Source organism: Bombina bombina, chromosome 9 (assembly GCF_027579735.1).
Source record: "Bombina bombina isolate aBomBom1 chromosome 9, aBomBom1.pri, whole genome shotgun sequence".
Classification (NCBI taxonomy): Eukaryota; Metazoa; Chordata; class Amphibia; order Anura; family Bombinatoridae; genus Bombina; species Bombina bombina.
The window spans coordinates 260,127,275-260,149,366 of NC_069507.1; the positions used below are offsets into that span (position 1 = coordinate 260,127,275).

A 22,092-nucleotide genomic window follows, 5' to 3' on the forward strand; every position below is an offset into this window, starting at 1 on the left:
CGGACCCCGCAGCCACTACAATAAATATGTTAACCCCTAAACCACCGCTCCCGGACCCCACAGCCACTACAATAAATATGTTAACTCCTAAACCGCAGCTCCCGGATCCTGCCGCCACTATAATAAATATGTTAACCCCTAAACCGCCTCTCCCGGACCCCGCAGCCACTACAATAAATATGTTAACCCCTAAACCACCGCTCCCAGACCCCACCGCCACCTACATAATACCTATTAACCCCTATCCTGCCCCCCCCTACACCGCCGCCACTATAATAAAATTATTAACCCCTAAACCTAAGTCTAACCCTAACACCCCCCTAACTTAAATATTAATTAAATACATCTAAATAAATATTATTCTTATTAACTAAATTAATCCTATTTAAAACTAAATACTTACCTTTAAAATAAACCCTAATATAGCTACAATATAAATAATAATTATATTATAGCTATCTTAGGATTTATTTTTATTTTACAGGCAACTTTCAATTTATTTTAACTAGGTACAATAGCTATTAAATAGTTATTAACTATTTAATAGCTACCTAGTTAAAATAAATAGAAATTTACCTGTGCAGCCACTACAATAAATATGTTAACCCCTAAACCGCCGCTCCCGTACCCCGCCGCCACAATAATAAATATGTTAACCCCTAAACCGCCGCACCCGGACCCCGCAGCCACTACAATAAATATGTTAACCCCTAAACCGCCGCCCCCGGACCCTGCAGCCACTACAATAAATATGTTAACCACTAAACCGCCGCTCCCGGACCCCACCGCCACTATAATAAATATGTAACCCCTAAACCGCCGCTCCCGGACCCCGCAGCCACTGCAATAAATATGTTAACCCCTAAACCACCGCTCCCGGACCCTGCCGCCACAATAATAAATATGTTAACCCCTAAACCGCCACTCCCGGACCCCGCAGCCACTATAATAAATATGTTAACCCCTAAACCGCCGCTCCCGGACCCCGCCGCCACCTACATAATACCTATTAAACTATTTCCTGCCCCCCCTACACCGCCACCACTATAATAAATTTATTAACCCCTATCCTGCCCCCCCTACACCGCCGCCACTATAATAAAATTATTAACCCCTAAACCTAAATCTAACCCTAACCCTAACACCCCCCTAACTTAAATATTAATTAAATACATCTTAATAAATATAACTCTTATTAACTAAATTAATCCTATTTAAAACTAAATACTTACCTTTAAAATAAACCCTAATATAGCTACAATATAAATAATAATTATATTATAGCTATTTTAGGATTTATTTTTATTTTACAGGCAACTTTCAATTTATTTTAACTAGGTACAATAGCTATTAAATAGTTATTAACTATTTAATAGCTACCTAGTTAAAATAAAGAGAAATTTACCTGTAAAGAAAAACTAACCTAAGTTACAATTACACCTAACACTACACTATACTTAAATAAATTATTCCTTTTTAAAACTAAATACTTACCTGTAAAATAAACCCTAAGATAGCTACAATGTAATTAATAATTACATTGTAGCTATTTTAGGATTTATATTTATTTTACAGGCAACTTTGTATTTATTTTAGCTAGTTAGAATAGTTATTAAATAGTTATTAACTATTTAATAACTACCTAGCTAAAAGAAATACAAAATTACCTGTAAAATAAATCCTAACCTAAGTTACAATTAAACCTAACACTACACTATCATTAAATTAATTAAATAAATTAGCTACAAATAACTACAATTAAATACAATTAAATAAACTAACTAAAGTACAAAAAATAAAAAAAACTGTTACAAAAAAAAAAAAAAAAAGTTACAAACGTTTAAAAAATATTATAACAATTTTAAGCTACTTACACCTAATTTAAGCCCCCTAATAAAATAACAAAGCCCCCCAAAATAAAAAAATGTCCTACCCTATTCTACATTAAAAAGTTAACAGCTCTGTTACCTTACCAGCCCTTAAAAGGGCCTTTTGCAGGGCATGCCCCAAAGTATTCAGCTCTTTTGCCTGTAAAATAAAAATACAACCCCCCCAACATTAAAACCCACCACCCACATACCCCTACTCTAACCCACCCAAACCCCCCTGAAATAAACCTAACACTACTCCCCTGAAGATCATCCTACCTTTAGCCATCTTCAGCCAGCCGACCACCGATGTAACAGAAGAGGACTTCCGCAGCGGCCGAATTCTTCATCCAAGGGGCGCTGGAGAAGTCTTCCATCCGATTGAAGTCATCATCCAGGCGGCGTCTTCAATCTTCATCCATCCGGATTTATTTAGTTGCGGCGGGGTCCGGGATCGGCAGGATAGGGGTTAATAAATTTATTATAGGTGGAGGCGCCCGGGATCGGCAGGATAGGGGTTAATAAATTTATTATAGGTGGCGGCTGTATTGGAGGGGCAGGATAGGGGTTACTAGGTATAATGTAGGTGGCAGTGGGCTCCGGGAGCGGCGGTTTAGGGGTTAATACATTTATTATAGTTGCGACGGTGTCCGGAAGCGGCGGTTTAGGGGTTAATAACTTTATTTAGTTGTGGGGGGCTCCGGGGGCGCCGGTATAGGGGGTAGAAAGGTGTAGTTTAGTGTGGGTGCTTAGTGACAGCTTGTCAATAAAGCTGTCAAAAAGCCGAAGAGCAGCGAGATCGGATGAGTGATAACTATCACAGTCCGCTGCTCATCGCCCTGTACTTGGTGCACGGCTTTTTGACAGATTTATTGATAACTTTGGAGAGCATATTCAGGTCCGCGGCGGCGATGGTAGGCGAGCTTAGGCGGGCATATTGGGGCCGGCGATGGCAGGTAAGTAGACACGTTGATAACTAGAGGCCAGTGTGTGTATGTGTGAGAGAGACAGTGTGTGTGTGAGAGAAACAGTGTGTGTGTGTGTGTGTTAGAGATAGAGAAAGAGAAACAGTGTTTGTGTGAGAGACACTATGTGTCTGTGTGTGTGTGTGTGTGTGGGACAGTATGTGTGTATGTGCGTTAGACAGTGTGAGTGTGTGTGAGAGAGAGAAAGTGTGTGTGAGAGAGAAAGACATTGTTTGTGTGTGTGAGAGAGAGAGAGAGAAATAGTGTTTTGTGAGAAAGAGACACTGTGGGGTCGATTTATGAAGCAGCGAATGCTGCTTTCGACTCTCTCTGCTTCAGTTCCGACTGAAGCGGAAGTTAAGAAGCAGCGGTCCTAAGACCCCAAAGTGTGTGTGTATGAGAGAGAGAGAGAGTAAAATGTCAGCACTTGTTCAAAATAAAACACAAGCGTGTAGATTACGAGTTTTGCGCTTAACAGGGTGCGAAACTAACACCAAAAAAGTTGCGTTATTTCACTCTCTATAGCGCTGCCATTACGAGTTAATGAAAAGTCTTCTTGTGCATTTGAAATGGTGGTGTTAAGCTCCATACCACTTCTAAGGGCTGCTTTGATGTGCTCGTGCACGCTCTCCCCCATAGACATCAATGGGGAGAGAGTGTTCGGAAAAAAACTAACCCCTTGAAGTTTCAGAATGAAAAATCTCTGTAACGCAGCCCCATTGATGTCTATGGGGAAAAAAAAGTTAAGTTTAAACCTAACACCCTAACATAAACCCCAAGTCTAAACACCCCTAATCCGCCTCCCTCAACATCGCTGACACCTAAATAAAGTTATTGACCCCTAATCTGCCACTCCCGACATCGCTGACACTAATAAAAGATATTAACCCCTAATCCACCATTAAATAAAATGATTAACCCCTAATCTGCCGCTCCCCAACATCGCCGCCACTATAATAAAGTTATTAACCCCTTAACCTCCTACCTCCCACATTGCCACCACTAAATAAACCTATTAACCCCTAAACCTCCAACCTCCCACATCGCCGCCACTAAATAAACCTATTAACCCCAAAACCGCCAGCCCCCCACATCGCAAAACACTAAATTAAACTATTAACCCCTAAACCTAACACCCCCTAACTTTAAATTAAAATTACAATATAACTATCTTAAAATAAATTAAAATTTACCTGTGAAATAAAAAAAACTACATTTAAATTATAAATTAACCTAACATAACTATTCTAATAAAATTAAAAAAACTACCAATTACGAAAAATAAAAAACACTAAGCTTATAAAAAATAATAAACAAAATTATCAAAATTATCAAAAATAAAAAAACAATTACACCTAATCTAATAGCCCTATAAAAATAAAAAAGCCCCCCCCCCCCAAATAAAACCCCCCCTAGCCTACAATAAACTACCAATAGCCCTTAAAAGGGCCTTTTGTAGGGCATTGTCCTAAGTTAAACAGCTCTTTTTAATGCTGAATGCCCTTTTAATGGCAATAAAAAAAAAACAGCTGAATGCCCTTTTAATGTCAATAAAAAAAACAGCTGAATGCCCTTTTAATGGCAATAAAAAAAAACAGCTGAATGCCCTTTTAATGGCAATAAAAAAAACAGCTGAATGCCCTTTTAATGGCAATAAAAAAAAAAACAGCTGAATGCCCTTTTAAGGTCAATACCCATACAAATGGGCAATGGATAGCTTAGGTTTTTTTCAGAGTTAGTTTTTTTTATTTTGGGGGGTTGGTTGGGTGGTGGGTTTTACTGTTGAGGGTCTTTGTATTTTTTTACAGGTAAAAGAGCTTTTTAACTTAGGGAAATGCCCTACAAAAGGCCCTTTTAAGGGCTATTGGTAGTTTATTGTAGGCTAGGGGGTGTCCTTATTTTGAAGGGCTTTTTATTTTTATAGGGCTATTAGATTAGGTGTAATTGTTTTTATTTTTATAGGGCTAATAGATTAGGTGTAATTGTTTTTATTTTTATAGGGCTATTAGATTAGGTGTAATTGTTTTTATTTTTATAGGGCTATTAGATTAGGTGTAATTGTTTTTATTTTTATAGGGCTATTAGATTAGGTGTAATTGTTTTTATTTTTATAGGGCTATTAGATTAGGTGTAATTGTTTTTATTTTTGATAATTTTGTTTATTATTTTTTGTAAGCTTTGTGTTTTTTATGTTTCGTAATTTAGTGTTTATTATTTTTTGTTATTTTAGATTTTTAAATTTTTCTTCGTAGTGTTAGTTTTTTTTTCATTTGTAATTTAGATTTTTTTAATTGGTAGTTTTTTTTAATTTTATTAGAATAGTTATGATAGGTTAATTTATAGTTTAAACTTAGATTTTTTTTATTTCAGAGGTAAGTTTTTATGTATTTTAAGATAGTTATATTGTAATTTTAATTTAATGTTAGGGGGGTGTTAGGTTTAGTAGTTTAATTTAGTATTTTGCGATGTGGGGGGCCGGCAGTTTCGGGGTTAATGTTTATTATAGTGGAGACGATGTCGGAGAGCTGAGGTTTAGGGGTTAATATGTTTATATAGTGTCGGTGATGTTGGGGACGGCAGATTAGGGGTTATTAGGTTTATTTAATAGTCCCAAAGTGGGTGGGTGGCAGATTAGGGGTTAATAAGTTTAAAATAGTGTTTGCAATGCGGGAGGGTGGCGATTTAGGGGTTAATAAGTAGTTTATGGGTGTTAGTGTACTTTGTAACACTTTAGTTATGAGTTTTGTGAAACATTTTTGTTGCGCAAAACTCATAACTACTGATCTCAGATGCGGGTATGGATCGTGTCGGTATAGGCTGTAACGCAAGCATTTTAGCCGGACCGCACAACCTGTAATACTGGCGCTATGAAAATCCCCCTCCAAAACGTAATTTTATTGAGTGTGGAATGGACATTGCGTTACAGGCTAAAATGCTTGCGGTATAGCAATACCGACACGACTCGTAATATGCGTTACTGGCCATTACGCTGGAATTGCCATTTTTTTCAGCGTTAAAAGCCGTAACGCAAAACTCGTAAAACTGTTAACTGGTATTGTTACTATGCTGTACTGTTATGTGTGCAAGTGTAGATTAATTATAAAGGGCCAGATTTCAAGTGGAGCACTAAATATTGCTTTCGTGAAAGCAATATTTGCGCCCAACTGAGTAATACCAGTGCACGCTAATGTGCGCTGGTATTACAAGTTGACAGAAAGTTTAGCTCGCATTCACATTGCTGGGAAGCATTGCGCTCAAGAGAGTGTGCTTCCATTGGCTCCAAAGGGAGCCTCATTCTCATGCCGGCATAAGAACTAGCGCAGCAAAGGGGGTACGTTTTGCAGCGATGGCAGCAGATTGTAAAAATTAATGTATATAAATATATACATATTTTTTTTATAGGGAACACACAGTTCCCATAGACATTTCAGTGCCTTTTTTTTCTAACACCCCACTCCCGCCAACTTTAGCCCCCAAAAACTGCTAACTGCAGTTTAAAAAAAACGGCTACATTTAAAAAAAAGAAAGAAAACTAACACTCGGGGGCATTTGAGGAACAATTAGAAAAAGCTCTGATCTCTGGGGTTTTTTATAAGCGCTAATTGCTACCGCGAGCTTGTGGTAGCAATAACCAGCCACTTGTAATCGCTGGTTATTAATCAAGAATACATTTCCCATTTGCGGGAGCGCGATAGATTATCACTCTATTTGTAATCTAGCCAAAAGTATTTTTCATTTACTTCCCTAACTTCATAATAAGAAATGATTTCATGCATAAATGTTTTAACATATAAGTATATTGCTCCCTCTCGTGGCCGGCTGTAAACTTTGTATTCCTTTGTTTTAATAGTCCATTTTCCAGATGTTCTGCAGTGTTTGGATGCCCCTATTCTATCTAACCAGGAGTGCAGCAATGCGTACCCAAAGCGAATCACAGACAACATGACCTGTATGGGGTATTTAGAGGGAGAGAAAGATTCCTGCCAGGTGAGTATGCATTGTATGTTACATAATTGTATAATATGCATTCAGACAGAGAAATAGCCAGAAATATTAATATTATTTTAATATATTCTATGGGGGCGAATTATTTCAGCACGAGCCTTCAAGCTCGCCGGAAACTGTAGTTATAAAGCAGCGGTCTAAAGACCACTGCTCCATAACTTGTCCGCCTGCTCTGAGGCTGCGGACATCAATCCACCCAATCCTATACTATCGGGCTGATTGACATCCCCTGCTAGCGGCTGATTGGCCGCGAATCTGCAGGGGGCGGTATTGCACAAGCAGTTCACAAAAACTGCTTATGCAATGATAAATGCCAACACTGTATGCTGTCAGCATTTATCGATGTGCAGCTGACATGATACACTACATCGTATAATGTCCGTCCGCACTTTAATAAATCGGCTCCTATATCTATAAGAGGTGAAAACGTCACCTCAATGAAAAAGATAGAGTTTTGCAGTGGGCGAATGAAGGCGCTCAGCTCTGCATAAATTTGCGGTCAAATAAAGCTTTAGCATGAAGTTTTTTTTTGTTTTTTTTTATGAAAATTTTTATTGAGCATAAAGAAATTACAATAAGCAAAAGGATAAGAGAACATACATAAATGTAGTGTAGATCAGATTTCCATGCAAAAAAACAACAAAATAAAGTCCTTTGATAATCTGGAGGTTGATTATAATCCCCAAACTCCCAGGCCGGGAGCTTAGGAGTCCATATTATTTTCTCTTTTTCAAACTGTTATGGCTCTATTTTTATTTTTCTGTTGTAAACATTAATAAAACAATAAGCAATAACCTAGCAAACATATAAAGGTCTAATTGTGTAATTCAGTATTTAGGATTAGTCTACTTACTAAGCCTACAATGTACTTCTGTCAGTGTCAGTTTTAGTTATATATAATAGCATAGTCAGGAAGGTAGAAGAGGAAAGACAAGGAGGAAAGAGGGGAGAGAATAAGAAAAGGGAAAAGAAAGAGAGAGAGAAAAAAAAAAAAAAGGGAGGGGGAAGGGGGGGGGGTAGGAGGTGAGCAGATATGTCCAATTAATGTGGCATGTGAACTTCTATGTATTATAAATATATATATTAAGGGCATCATTTAGCTAACCTATATTGGCCTCGGAAGGGTTCCACAACTCTAGCATCGCCTCATATATTTCCATGTTACCATTTTTCATGTACTGGTATCTTTCTATTTGGAGCAGTGATGTAACCTGCCTTTGCCATGTAACTAATGTGGGGACCTCACATGATTTCCATCTTTGCGGTATAAGAAGTTTGGCGCTGTTTAACATGATATACAGCAAAAGTCTATTAGGTTTGTTTCGAATTTTAGGTAAGTCCAAAAAGAGAAGGATACTTGGGTCTTTTTGTATGTGTATGTTAAGTTTGGTATTCATTTCAGAGATCACCTCTGACCAGAAATTGTCCATGTCTCTACATGACCACCAGATATGTATCAGATCTGCTTCTTCCCCACATCCCCTCCAGCATTTTCCACTACTTCTTTCCACTTTTTTCCACTACCACCTCGCCAGTAGCTTAAAGTTCATTTCCATAATGCTGGAAGAAACCGTGGCCTCCCTATGGCTCGCGAGGGCCCAGTCCCATTCTTCCTGACTGATCTCCCTTTCTAAGTCTTTAGCCCATTTGAGAGTATAAGAGAGATATTCTGTACCACTATTAGTCAGTAATATGTTGTAGATTTTGGATATGAGGTGCCTAGGATGGGATTGTTGTGTACATAGGATTTCAAATCTGGTCATTGGGCGGTTAAATGCATCCCTTTTCTTGTGTGTCTGGACAAAGTGCGCTAATTGTGTATATGCGAACCACGGAGGAGGAAGCCCTCCGTCGCCCCCAACCATGATCTCCCTCTGTTTCAGTCTGCCCCCCTCTAGTACGTTTTTCAAGGTGAATTCCTGTATGTGTGGGGAGGTACAAGTCAATGAGGGGAAGTTTGCAGTCGGTAGGTCAGGGTTGCACTTGTATGGTGTCATTGGGGAGAGCATGGAGGAGAGGCGAGTAGAAGTTTTAAGGATTTTATCCCATATTATAAACAATTCGTTCCACAATGGGTAGCGGGAGATCTCATTAGGCCTCGATTTTGGAGAAATCCAGGCCCAAATTCCCATATTGTCTGAATTTAAGATTGCCCTATCAAGCTGGATCCACTTTTTATCTGCTGAGTTGTGACACCACTCCACAAGGCGTTGTAAAAAGACTGCTTGTCTGTATACTTCTATATTTGGTACTCCCAGCCCTCCCCTAAATCTAGGAAGAAACATTGTGGATTTTGGGATGCGTGGTCTAATTTTTTGCCAAATATACTGTCCTATGGTATCTTTTTTTTTTTTAAATATGTTTTATTGAGGTTTTGCATGTCAAACATAGAACATAACACATCTCTTGCGAAGAAGAGAAAAAGATACAAGCAAACTTGAACAAAATACTTTGACAGTTATAAAAGAGTGTTAATGATACGTTAATGAAACCTCGATTTTGCAATAAAATAGCATACATGGCTGACCAGATGATGATACAGGTTTAGGTCTGATGGACCAATATTATATATAATAAAGAAATAGTTGCTGGACAGGTGAGTAGCTCTTTATGGGCTTGCAGAAGGAGTAGGGGGGGGGGATATTCAGCGGGTAAGCACCGCTCTAAATATAGGGGGGGAGTGGGGTGGAGGGCGGAGCCATAGTATGTATTAAGGCCAACATATTTCCCAGGCTGCTACCAGTTAAGATTTGAGAGTATTCTTATATAGGGACTTAGCAAAGGTCTCTAGGTTCTTGTGTGCGTAATGGATGAGATTAATTCCCATTACAGTTATACACTGAGAGGGATGTTAGTACAAGGGTAATAAGGATTGTAGAATAAAGGATATAAATGACTTCTGGAAAGGCTCCTCTACTAAGGGAGTGTTAACTATGGGCGATGTGGGAAAAAGGACTAGGGATATGATCCGCAGGTAAAAAGTACCAGCGGGAAAGGGAGGAATGGGGCCCAGCAGGGGATAGTTAAATTATTCTAATAATGAGATCAACATCAGCAACATCAACAACACAGGGAACACCCTTAATCATATTAGGGCTGACAGTGTCACCTCCACATATAACAACGGTATGCATAAAATGAGAGTCATATATAAAAACATCACCATAATGGAAAAGTAATGCCTACTCACACTAAAAGGTTTTTTACATAGTATAATATCAGCTAGTCTAGGGGTTACATATAACATGAGTTGGGGATTATATAGCTTTCCAGTCGCCAGGATCCTAGCATCTACACCCAGCATGGACAAAGAGAACTGGAGAATGTAGAGTGTAGTTTACTTTCAAACTCTATAATCAGGGTGATGCGTCTAGGGCTGAAGGAGGAGATGCCTTTAAGTATATCCTAATAGTGATTAACAGCCAAGTATTACTATGACACCCAGAGATGAAGTAATGTGAGAGTTAACATAGGCAAAGTACTTAATCAAAACATATAAATTAACAGGGTGCCAAAGATAGCTTAACTGATGGGTATTGGTAAGGAATAGATTTAATAGGCGTAAATACAAGATACCTAGTCCAACAAATATACACTTAGGCTCTCAACTTTTTCTATTTTCCTCCTATTTCCGTAAAGGAAAGTAAGTCTCAGTACTTAAGATAACTGAGCCGTGAATCAGGGATATTGTCCTATGGAGTAAAGGGCCTATCCATATATCTAATAGGGATTATGATAGAATTTTACTAGTAACTCTTAGGCTGCTCAACTATTGCATATAGTGTAAGGCATAACTAAACAACTCTGGCTTGGGCATAGTATATACAACTTGGATAATGGTATGTGGTATGAAAAATGCTCACTGCATATTCATGCGAACTACACAATCTCTCTGAGGATAGATTCAAATAAACTAATAAAAACACAGACAATATACGTATATATGTAGGCATATACCATGTGATAAGAGGTAATTACATGTGTCCATATAGCAGCTAAAAGCTAATATCATGGCTAGATGTGATGTATACGAATATAACACAAAAGATATAGACTCTGAGAAACATGCACCTGTCACTAGCAAGGCGGCACTTAATATACCTTTACAGATATCTCATGCCATATAAATAGTTTAGCAATAGTTGAAATGTTCCCTATATAGGCAATGCACAATAAACATAAATGCTACATATTATAAAGATTATTAGGAGCATGCGTGGGTGTAATTATATATCCCAAACCTTAAGTCAACATTTGTAAATAACACCTGTTATAAGAGAGATTTGTCATAACCTTTAGAAGCATAGATAGAAAAGTAAGTACTGTAAATCTTATCAGCTCTTATAGGTTAATGAGGGAAATCACAGGATTAGTAAGTGAAAACAATTTAAGCTGCTATATTACATTCATGCATATAAGCTAAGTGGTATTCTATCACTCCTTGAGCTAAGTAGAAGTATATATATATATATATATATATATATATATATATATAAGGACTTCTATACATTTAGATAGGGAGAGTAGCAGGCTGTTTGATGGCATATAGACAAGCAACAAATAGTATAATAAGCAGTATTGACTCAATTATACGCAGCAAACCTGACCCATGTGTATTAACATCAGTTGTGGGCACAAATATACTCTAATTAAAACAAAATTTTTACACGCTATGTCCAGTTTTCCCCTTAGTGAGATCTCAGCCATATAGCCTCCAGGAAAGTGGAAACAGGGGAGTCCCATCCCGCACTTCACAAGAATGCAGGCTGATGTCAAAAGTTATTTCGCTGGCTCTTCAGCCTATGCCCATAGCAGACTGGTAAGCTTTCATCCACCATTGAAGCAGAGAGCAGGAATTATCTATGCGGTTCTGCTTGTCTGTAGATAGTTCTTTAAATTTTACCTCCTGAGCGGTCACCTCCGAACCTCCGGTTTCCTCTGAGGTCAGTGTCCTTGTCTTGGTAGGTGATCGTTCGCCGTGTGGGCCACGCTTATATGCGCTGTCTCCTTTCAGGATATCCCTCTCTGCCGGTGGCGCATTCCTCTCCGACCTAAGGTGAGGCTGTGAGCGAGCTGCTGATCCCAGTGTAGTTAGATTTCTCCGCTCAGGCTTCTCTGCCTTGTCAGTCATCCATGCCCCGTTGAGAATAAGGAGTTGGGTCCGGTGTTTAGCAGGCGTCGCTGAGGCATCCAGGCTGTCAGTGACGGATCCTGATTCTGTACCGCCATCTTGTATGCCATGTGAGGTGGAGACATGTTGGAGTAATTGTGCCATCAATAGGCTCAGTTCTGAATAGCTGTCCTCCAAGACCTCACACACGTTCTCCTCAAACCTGTGTAGTGCCGCATCTATAGCCATGATGTAGCAAGGAGAATAGATGGTATCCGCTGTTCTTATGTCCTAGAGCCTCCTGTGGGTCTTCACCTTTTCAATGGCGGTTTAGCTGCTATTGCACTCACTCCTGCAGCTTCTCTCACATCGTCTAAATAGGTTGTAGATTTTATGAGATATCTATTCAGGACAACTTAAGGTGTATGATAAAGTATAATATTTTAGAGATTAGGCATTCCAGTTACTTTATTTGAGCCTGAGGCCTAGATTTGGAGTTCGGCGGTAAAAGGGCTGTTAACGCTCCGCAGGCTTTTTTCTGGCCACACCATAAATTTAACTCTGGTATCGAGAGTTAAAACAAATGCTGCGTTAGGCTCCAAAAAAGGAGCGTAGAGCATTTTTACCGCAAATGCAACTCTCGATACCAGAGTTGCTTACGGACGCGGCCGGCCTCAAAAACGTGCTCGTGCACGATTCTCCCATAGGAAACAATGGGACTGTTTGAGCTGAAAAAAAACCTAACACCTGCAAAAAAGCAGCGTTCAGCTCCTAACGCAGCCCCATTGTTTCCTATGGGGAAACACTTCCTACGTCTGCACCTAACACTCTAACATGTACCCCGAGTCTAAACACCCCTAACCTTACACTTATTAACCTCTAATCTGCCGCCCCCGCTATCGCTGACCCCTGCATTACACTTTTAACCCCTAATCTGCCGCTCCGTAAAACGCCGCAACCTACGTTATCCCTATGTACCCCTAATCTGCTACCCCTAACACCGCCGACCCCTATATTATATTTATTAACCCCTAACCTGCCCCCCACAACGTCGCCGACACCTGCCTACACTTATTAACCCCTAATCTGCCGAGCGGACCTGAGCGCTACTATAATAAAGTTATTAACCCCTAATCCGCCTCACTAACCCTATCATAAATAGTATTAACCCCTAATCTGCCCTCCCTAACATCGCCGACACCTAACTTCAATTATTAACCCCTAATCTTCCGATCGGAGCTCACCGCTATTCTAATAAATGTATTAACCCCTAAAGCTAAGTCTAACCCTAACACTAACACCCCCCTAAGTTAAATATAATTTACATCTAACTAAATAAATTAACTCTTATTAAATAAATGATTCCTATTTAAAGCTAAATACTTACCTGTAAAATAAATCCTAATATAGCTACAATATAAATTATAATTATATTATAGCTATTTTAGGATTAATATTTATTTTACAGGCAACTTTGTAATTATTTTAACCAGGTACAATAGCTATTAAATAGTTAAGAACTATTTAATAGTTACCTAGTTAAAATAATAACAAATTTACCTGTAAAATAAATCCTAACCTAAGTTATAATTAAACCTAACACTACCCTATCAATAAAATAATTAAATAAACTACCTACAATTACCTACAATTAACCTAACACTACACTATCAATAAATTAATTAAATACAATACCTACAAATAAATACAATTAAATAAACTAGCTAAAGTACAAAAAATAAAAAAGAACTAAGTTACAGAAAATAAAAAAATATTTACAAACATAAGAAAAATATTACAACAATTTTAAACTAATTACACCTACTCTAAGCCCCCTAATAAAATAACAAAGCCCCCCAAAATAAAAAATTCCCTACCCTATTCTAAATTAAAAAAGTTACAAGCTCTTTTACCTTACCAGCCCTGAACAGGGCCCTTTGCGGGGCATGCCCCAAGAATTTCAGCTCTTTTGCCTGTAAAAAAAAACATACAATACCCCCCCCCAACATTACAACCCACCACCCACATACCCCTAATCTAACCCAAACCCCCCTTAAATAAACCTAACACTAAGCCCCTGAAGATCTTCCTACCTTGTCTTCACCATCCAGGTATCACCGATCCGTCCTGGCTCCAAGATCTTCATCCAACCCAAGCGGGGGTTGGCGATCCATAATCCGGTCCAGAAGAGGCTCCAAAGTCTTCCTCCTATCCGGCAAGAAGAGGACATCCGGACCGGCAAACATCTTCTCCAAGCGGCATCTTCGATCTTCTTCCATCCGGAGCGAAGCGGCAGGATCCTGAAGACATCCAGCGCGGAACATCCATCCGGACCGACGACTGAACAACGAATGACTGTTCCTTTAAGGGACGTCATCCAAGATGGCGTCCCTCGAATTCCGATTGGCTGATAGGATTCTATCAGCCAATCGGAATTAAGGTAGGAATTTTCTGATTGGCTGATGGAATCAGCCAATCAGAATCTAGTTCAATCCGATTGGCCGATCCAATCAGCCAATCAGATTGAGCTCGCATTCTATTGGCTGATCGGAACAGCCAATAGAATGCGAGCTCAATCTGATTGGCTGATTGGATCAGCCAATCGGATTGAACTTGATTCTGATTGGCTGATTCCATCAGCCAATCAGAAAATTCCTACCTTAATTCCGATTGGCTGATAGAATCCTATCAGCCAATCGGAATTCGAGGGACGCCATCTTGGATGACGTCCCTTAAAGGAACAGTCATTCGTCGTTCAGTCGTCGGTCCGGATGGATGTTCCGCGCTGGATGTCTTCAGGATCCTGCCGCTTCGCTCCGGATGGAAGAAGATCGAAGATGCCGCTTGGAGAAGATGTTTGCCGGTCCGGATGTCCTCTTCTTGCCGGATAGGAGGAAGACTTTGGAGCCTCTTCTGGACCGGATTATGGATCGCCAACCCCCGCTTGGGTTGGATGAAGATCTTGGAGCAAGGACGGATCGGTGATACCTGGTGAGGTGAAGACAAGGTAGGAAGATCTTCAGGGGCTTAGTGTTAGGTTTATTTAAGGGGGGTTTGGGTTAGATTAGGGGTATGTGGGTGGTGGGTTGTAATGTTGGGGGGGGTATTGTATGTTTTTTTTTACAGGCAAAAGAGCTGAAATTCTTGGGGCATGCCCCGCAAAGGGCCCTGTTCAGGGCTGGTAAGGTAAAAGAGCTTGTAACTTTTTTTAATTTAGAATAGGGTAGGGAATTTTTTATTTTGGGGGGCTTTGTTATTTTATTAGGGGGCTTAGAGTAGGTGTAATTAGTTTAAAATTGTTGTAATATTTTTCTTATGTTTGTAAATATTTTTTTATTTTCTGTAACTTAGTTCTTTTTTATTTTTTGTACTTTAGCTAGTTTATTTAATTGTATTTATTTGTAGGAATTGTGTTTAATTAATTTATTGATAGTGTAGTGTTAGGTTAATTGTAGGTAATTGTAGGTAGTTTATTTAATTATTTTATTGATAGGGTAGTGGTAGGTTTAATTATAACTTAGGTTAGGATTTATTTTACAGGTAAATTTGTTATTATTTTAACTAGGTAACTATTAAATAGTTCTTAACTATTTAATAGCTATTGTACCTGGTTAAAATAATTACAAAGTTGCCTGTAAAATAAATATTAATCCTAAAATAGCTATAATATAATTATAATTTATATTGTAGCTATATTAGGATTTATTTTACAGGTAAGTATTTAGCTTTAAATAGGAATAAGTTATTTAATAAGAGTTAATTTATTTCGTTAGATAAAAATTATATTTAACTTAGGGGGGGTGTTAGTGTTAGGGTTAGACTTAGCTTTAGGGGTTAATCCATTTATTAGAATAGCGGTGAGCTCCGGTCGGCAGATTAGGGGTTAATAATTGAAGGTAGGTGTCGGCGATGTTAGGGAGGGCAGATTAGGGGTTAATACTATTTATGATAGGGTTAGTGAGGCGGATTAGGGGTTAATACATTTATTATAGTAGCGTTCAGGTCCGCTCGGCAGATTAGGGGTTAATAAGTGTAGGCAGGTGTCGGCGACGTTGAGGGGGGCAGATTAGGGGTTAATAAATATAATATAGGGGTCGGCGATGTTAGGGGCAGCAGATTAGGGGTACATAGGGATAACGTAGGTGGCGGCGATTTGCGGTCGGAAGATTAGGGGTTAATTATTTTAAGTAGCTGGCGGCGACGTTGTGGGGGGCAAGTTAGGGTTTAATAAATGTAATACAGGGGTCGGCGGGGTTAGGGGCAGCAGATTAGGGGTACATAAATATAACGTAGGTGGCGGTCGGCAGATTAGGGGTTAAACATTTTTATCGAGTGGCGGCGGTGTGGGGGGACCTCGGTTTAGGGGTACATAGGTAGTTTATGGGTGTTAGTGTACTTTAGGGTACAGTAGTTAAGAGCTTTATGAACCGGCGTTAGCCAGAAAGCTCTTAACTCCTGCTATTTTCAGGCGGCTGGAGTTTTGTCGTTAGAGCTCTAACGCTCACTTCAGAAACGACTCTAAATACCAGCGTTAGAAAGATCCCATTGAAAAGATAGGCTACGCAAATGGCGTAGGGGGATCTGCGGTATGGAAAAGTCGCGGCTGTAAAGTGAGCGTTAGACCCTTTAATCACTGACTCCAAATACCAGCGGGCGGCCAAAACCAGCGTTAGGAGCCTCTAACGCTGGTTTTGACGGCTACCGCCGAACTCCAAATCTAGGCCTGAATTAGCTAGCTGAGAGAGAGCTCTTTTTCAAAGCATCTCTCCTGTTCGGCAGTTGGCTCCGCCCCCCTGTCCTATGGTATCTTGAAGGTTCGCAATGTACTGTCTAGGTAAAGGGATAGGTAACGTTTGTAGTATATATAAGATGCGTGGTAGTATATTCATCTTTATGACTTGGACTCTACCTAGCCATGAAATCTGTTTATTACTCCAGCTTGAGAGGTCAGCTATGATTTGGTCTTGTAGGGGTTTATAGTTAGTCAAGAACAGGTCTTTGGGGTCTGTCGTTAGGAAAATACCCAAATATTTCATTTTGTGAGGTTGGACAATTAAAGGACTTGTGGATTTTATTCTAAGCATAGTGTCAGGGGGTGTCGTAATATTCAGGATTTCCGATTTAGATGCGTTCAGGTGAAAATAAGAGAATCTACCGTATTCTTCGAATTCGTCTAATAGTGTTGTTAAAGAATTCTCTGGGTTAGTTAATGTAAACAAGATGTTATCGGCATATAATGCCAATTTATGTTCTGAGTTATTAATTTTAATGCCACAGACCAGGGGATTCTGCCTTATTTTATGAGCCAGTGCCTCTACCGATAAGGCAAATAAGATTGGGGACAGGGGACATCCTTGTCTCGTACCATTGGTGATATTAAACAGTTCAGACAAGATATCATTAACCCTAACTTTAGCAGATGGAGTAGAGTATAAGGCAAAAATTTTGGAAATAAAGGAGCTACTGATGTTCATCTGTTTTAGAACAGAGCCGAGAAAGCCCCAGTTGACCCTGTCAAAGGCCTTCTCGGCGTCTGTGGAGACCAATATCATAGGTATTTGGTTATTACGGGTGTAGGAAATTAGTTGGAGTATTCGAAGCGTATTGTCCTTTGCCTCTCTTCCTGGCATAAATCCCACCTGGTCTGGGTTCACCAATTTAAGTAAAATTTTATTAAGTCTGTCCGAAAAGGATTTTGGCATATATTTTCACGTCCACATTGAGTAACGATATGGGCCTGAAATTTTCGGGTTTTATAGGGGGTTTACCTGGCTTGGGGAGAACCGTGATATATGCCTCTAACATTAGCTTGGAGAAGCCACCTACCTCCTCCACTACATTAAAGAGTTGTGTAAGGTGGAGAGTCAGATCAGAAGAAAACAGTCTGTAATATTTGCTTCCAAAGCCGTCTGGACCCGGGCTCTTTCCCAGGGGTGTATGTTTGATAGCTAGTGAGACCTCCTCACAAGAGATGGGGCGGTCAAGTGTGGTTGAGTCTGTTGCATCTAAGTGGGGGAGGTCAAGGCTGGAGGTATATTTGTGTATGTCGTCCAAAGTTGGAGGACTCTGTCTTGGGTTATTATCGTCAGTTGATTGTTTGATGTTATAAAGGGTATCGTAGTATTTTCTAAACGTTTCTGCAATATGGATGCTATCCGTTTTAGTATGCCCCTCTTTATCTTTCATTGTAAGAATGTATAATTTTAAATGTTTACGCTTGATTGATCGGGCCAGTAAACGGCCTGCTTTATTCCCATGGGTATAGTAATATTGTTTAAGTGCTAGTGTCTGTTTTTATTGATCTAAATGAAGGAAGTCCCTTACTTTTGTACGTGCTTGTGTTAATAGATCTGAGAGGGTTGTGTCATCCGGTTGTTGTTTATGAGCTTTTTCTGCCTCAGTCAATGTTTGTAGTAGGTCGTTATATTTTCTCCTGTGTAGTGTGCGTAGTCTAGCCTTATGTTTGATCAGGATTCCCCTAATCACGCACTTGTGTGCTTCCCATCTTGTCATTTCTGAAGTCTCTTTTACTGTATTAATTTGAAAGTATTCTGGGATGGCTCTATCCAGCTCTGCCCTAACCAGGGGCTCATCTAATAAATGATCATCCAGTCACCACTGGAATGGGGCAAGAGGTGCCTCTGGCCAGTCCAGTGTGCACAGTACTGGTGCATGGTCTGACCAAGTGATAGGTAGTATTTTAGACATTTTTATTATAGATAGAATTAGGGGATCTACAAAAAAGTAGTCCAAGCGAGAGTAGATTTTATGAGGGTGGGAAAAAAAAGGTGTAATCTCTCTTGGTCGGATTTGACACTCTCCAGACATCGTGAACAGCTAAATCTCTAAGGAGATGGTTAATGCTTTTAATGTCTCTTTTTGGTAGCGTGGAAGTGCCCCCCGATGTGTCTAATCTGGGGTCCATGGGGATGTTAAAGTCTCCTCCTATAATAAGAGGGCCTTTCATGTGGTCTATAATGTGGTTAGAGAGGTGTCTCATGAATGTTTTCTGGCCTTTGTTAGGAAAGTAGGTGTTAACAATAGTGAGAGGGCGCCCATATAGTAACCCATGGACAATGAGAAATCTACCGTCTTGGTCTTTATCTGTTTGGGTCACTTGGAATGGGATTGAGTGTTCGAATAAGATTCCCACTCCGTTCTTTTTATTTGGTCCTGAGGCAAAGAAGGCAGTGGGGTATTCTCTGTTGTACCACTTTGGTTCATGCCCTTTTTTAAAATGGGATTCCTGGATAAGGACAATATCTCCTCCCATCCTGGTAAGATCTTTCATAACAATTTTGCGTTTCATAGGGCTATTTAAGCCCTTAACATTAATAGTTATACATGTGAGTGTTTTACTTGCCATAGGCATATCTTAGGTTGAGGGGGGTGAGGTGAGAGACAAAAAAAAAAAAAAAAAAGGGGGTGGAAAAAAAAAGAGCGTAGGGTTAGAGGGAGTAGTAAGAGGAGTGGGGAAGAATAGATGTAATCAGAGTAGAAGAAAGGGGTTGTAAATTGAAGAGACAAGAAAGGGGAATAGGAATAGTGAGTTTTCAGCAGTCAGTTAAAAGTTTCGTAACCTGTCGGCTACTGAGGGTATATGGTTACTGTCTAAGAGAAAGAGGAAAGAGCCCTTTCTCCTAAGGGTCATTTAAGTGTATACTTCTCTTTCTATATAAAGTTTGATCCCGGTATATATAGACTATATGGTTAGGGTTACGCCCTGTGGTAACTCTGCGTAATGATGTGACAGCATTAAAATTAAAACTACCACCCCTGAATGTGGAAATTAAACCTGCGGACTGTTACATGTCCCGTTAGTTCCATTGCTATAATGTATGTCCATGTCACAAGCTAAATGTTATTAAAGAGAGTCCTGCCTACATCCTAATGTGTCTCAGGTCCCTGATGAGTATGAGTGGTCCTTCGGTCCACGAAGGAGGAGATAAGGTCCGTGATGCCATGTACATATATAACAACTGAGCATTCTTTTAAATATAACTTCAAAACAAACATGTTAACGTAACATTATAACAGTCAATTATTAGCAAACGTAACTGTGGCTAGTTCCAAGGTGCCGCAACATAACATGAAAAACATAACAGTTTATTCTAACCTTGTAAACATAATTTTAAAATTGGCTGATTTTAATCAGTAAAGTTTTATCGCTCTTTATGTTGCATAAGGTTCTTCACCCTTTGTCTGCAGTGATTCTCTTATATATGTCGGATATAAACAGTTCTTGGTGCATCATAAACATATGTTATTAGTCCCTGGGATCAGCCCAGTATGCAGTAATTTAGTCTCAATATCTGTGGCATCTCATATGACACATATAGCTAGGATATATCACCCAAGGGTGGCCCCGGGCGACAACACAGTCAATGAATTATTATACAATACCTCATCCTGGCGTGGAGCTTAGGTGTTGATTGCTGTCCGGCTGTGATGAAGGGGGAGGTCTCATGTCTAATGACTCTGTGTCTGGGAAGGCAATTTTTAGGCCCAGCTTCTCGTTGAATTTGTGGAGATCATCAGGGCTGCGATACACCACTGCTTCTCCATTCTTTGTAGTAATTATACTTACTGGAAATCCCCAGCGGTATTGGATCCCTGCATTTCGGAGCGCTTCAGTAATAAATCTCGCCCCTTTTGAAGGGTGGCTGGGCTTATATCTGAAAAAATTTGGATGTTGACGCCAGCATGAGTGATAGGTGACTTTGCTCTTGCATTTTTTAGCACTTCTTCTTTGTCTAGAAAATTCAGGAAACGAACAATTACGTCCCGTGGGGGTGCTTTCATAGCTGGTTTCGGCCTGAGGGCCCTGTGAGCTCTCTCCAATATCACCTCTGGTGCCGTTGGAGTGCCTTTAATTGATCTAAACATATCTTGCAGGCAGCCTAGTAACGCAGATGGTATAATAGATTCGGGGATCCCCCTGATCCTCAAGTTATTTCGTCTGTTGCGGTTGTCGAGGTCTTTGACTTTATCCATTAAAAAATTAATAGTTTCTTCGTGAGCATGTAATTGTTTAGTGGAATGCTGTACATCATCACACAGCATGGTCTGTATGTTTTCTAGTTTGGCCACTTTTTGTTTGACCTGAGAAATGTCTTTCCGCAGTTCTCCAAATAAGCCCTTGACCTCCCTGAGAACCTCCTTAATGTCATCTTTAGATGACAAGTTCTTTAAATCTTCTCTTGTTATGTAGGGGCTAGTTTCTGGTGCAGCGTCATTTAGCAAAACAGGAGAATGGCTCCCATCAGGGTCAGACCCATTATCTGTCTGAGGCTCTACAGCCTTAAGGTATTGGTTGAGAGTGGAAGTTCTTAATGGTTTTTCCATTTTAGTTGCTTTTTTGCAGGGCATTCCAGAGCACCCTTATTTTAAACCAAGGTTCCTGGTGAAAATAATATAGATAAAGTTGCCAGTATTTCCAATGCACTGTGGGAGCGTTATCTGTGATGTTTGCAGTCTATGCTTGTAAATAATCAAAGTGCGCAACAGGCTTGATACTATTACTAGGCCACTCTCCTGCTCCTCAGCAGATCTCGTGATGTGATCGGAACTTTTATAAAAGTGTAATGAGCAAAAACATGAATAACCGTTCTGTGTATATTCCACCCTGTATAGTTTAGCAAATGTCACTAACTATAGGCTAGCTCCACCAGGGGAGATGGTCTCCTTCCCATACCTGTGACTTGGGCCGTGTCGTGCGTTTCGTTACACCGGGTGATCTCTGCCATGTGTATTAAGTCCGGCTGTTGTTTGATGACCTCCGGAGTCACCCGGTTGCTAAGCGGACTGTATCGCAGAAGATCGATAGCACTTTATGAGCAGTGAGGTCAGCGGTGCCTTTGAGTGCTGCGTGTACGCGGTCTGATCCGGGCCGCCGCAGAGGCTTCCTCTTTGAAAACTCACTCCGTCTTGTCCGGTATTAGCGTGGAGCAGTCCAGAATGGTCAGGGATTGTTAGGCTGGCTTGAAAGTTGTAAAAATTACCGGGAACTGGCTGTTATAGTCCCTTAGGTAGAAAGTCTGCTACGGAGCCTAATTAGTGTGTCGCCTTTATTTATAGCACTGATAAGTCCTAGCATTTAAAAAATGCTCTGATTTATCATCACTTTAATTAATATTATTATCTT

At 39.9% G+C, this 22,092-nt stretch overlaps 1 protein-coding gene across 1 annotated transcript in view; it reads left to right on the forward strand.

Moving 5' to 3' along the window:
- The window catches only part of LOC128639694 (trypsin), a 36,300-nt gene that overhangs the window by 8,547 nt on the left and 5,661 nt on the right, over window positions 1–22,092 (forward strand). The window contains exon 4 of the mRNA XM_053691815.1: window positions 6,684–6,820. Coding sequence (XP_053547790.1) covers window positions 6,684–6,820 — 137 coding nt within the window. The remainder of the gene's footprint in view (window positions 1–6,683; window positions 6,821–22,092) is intronic.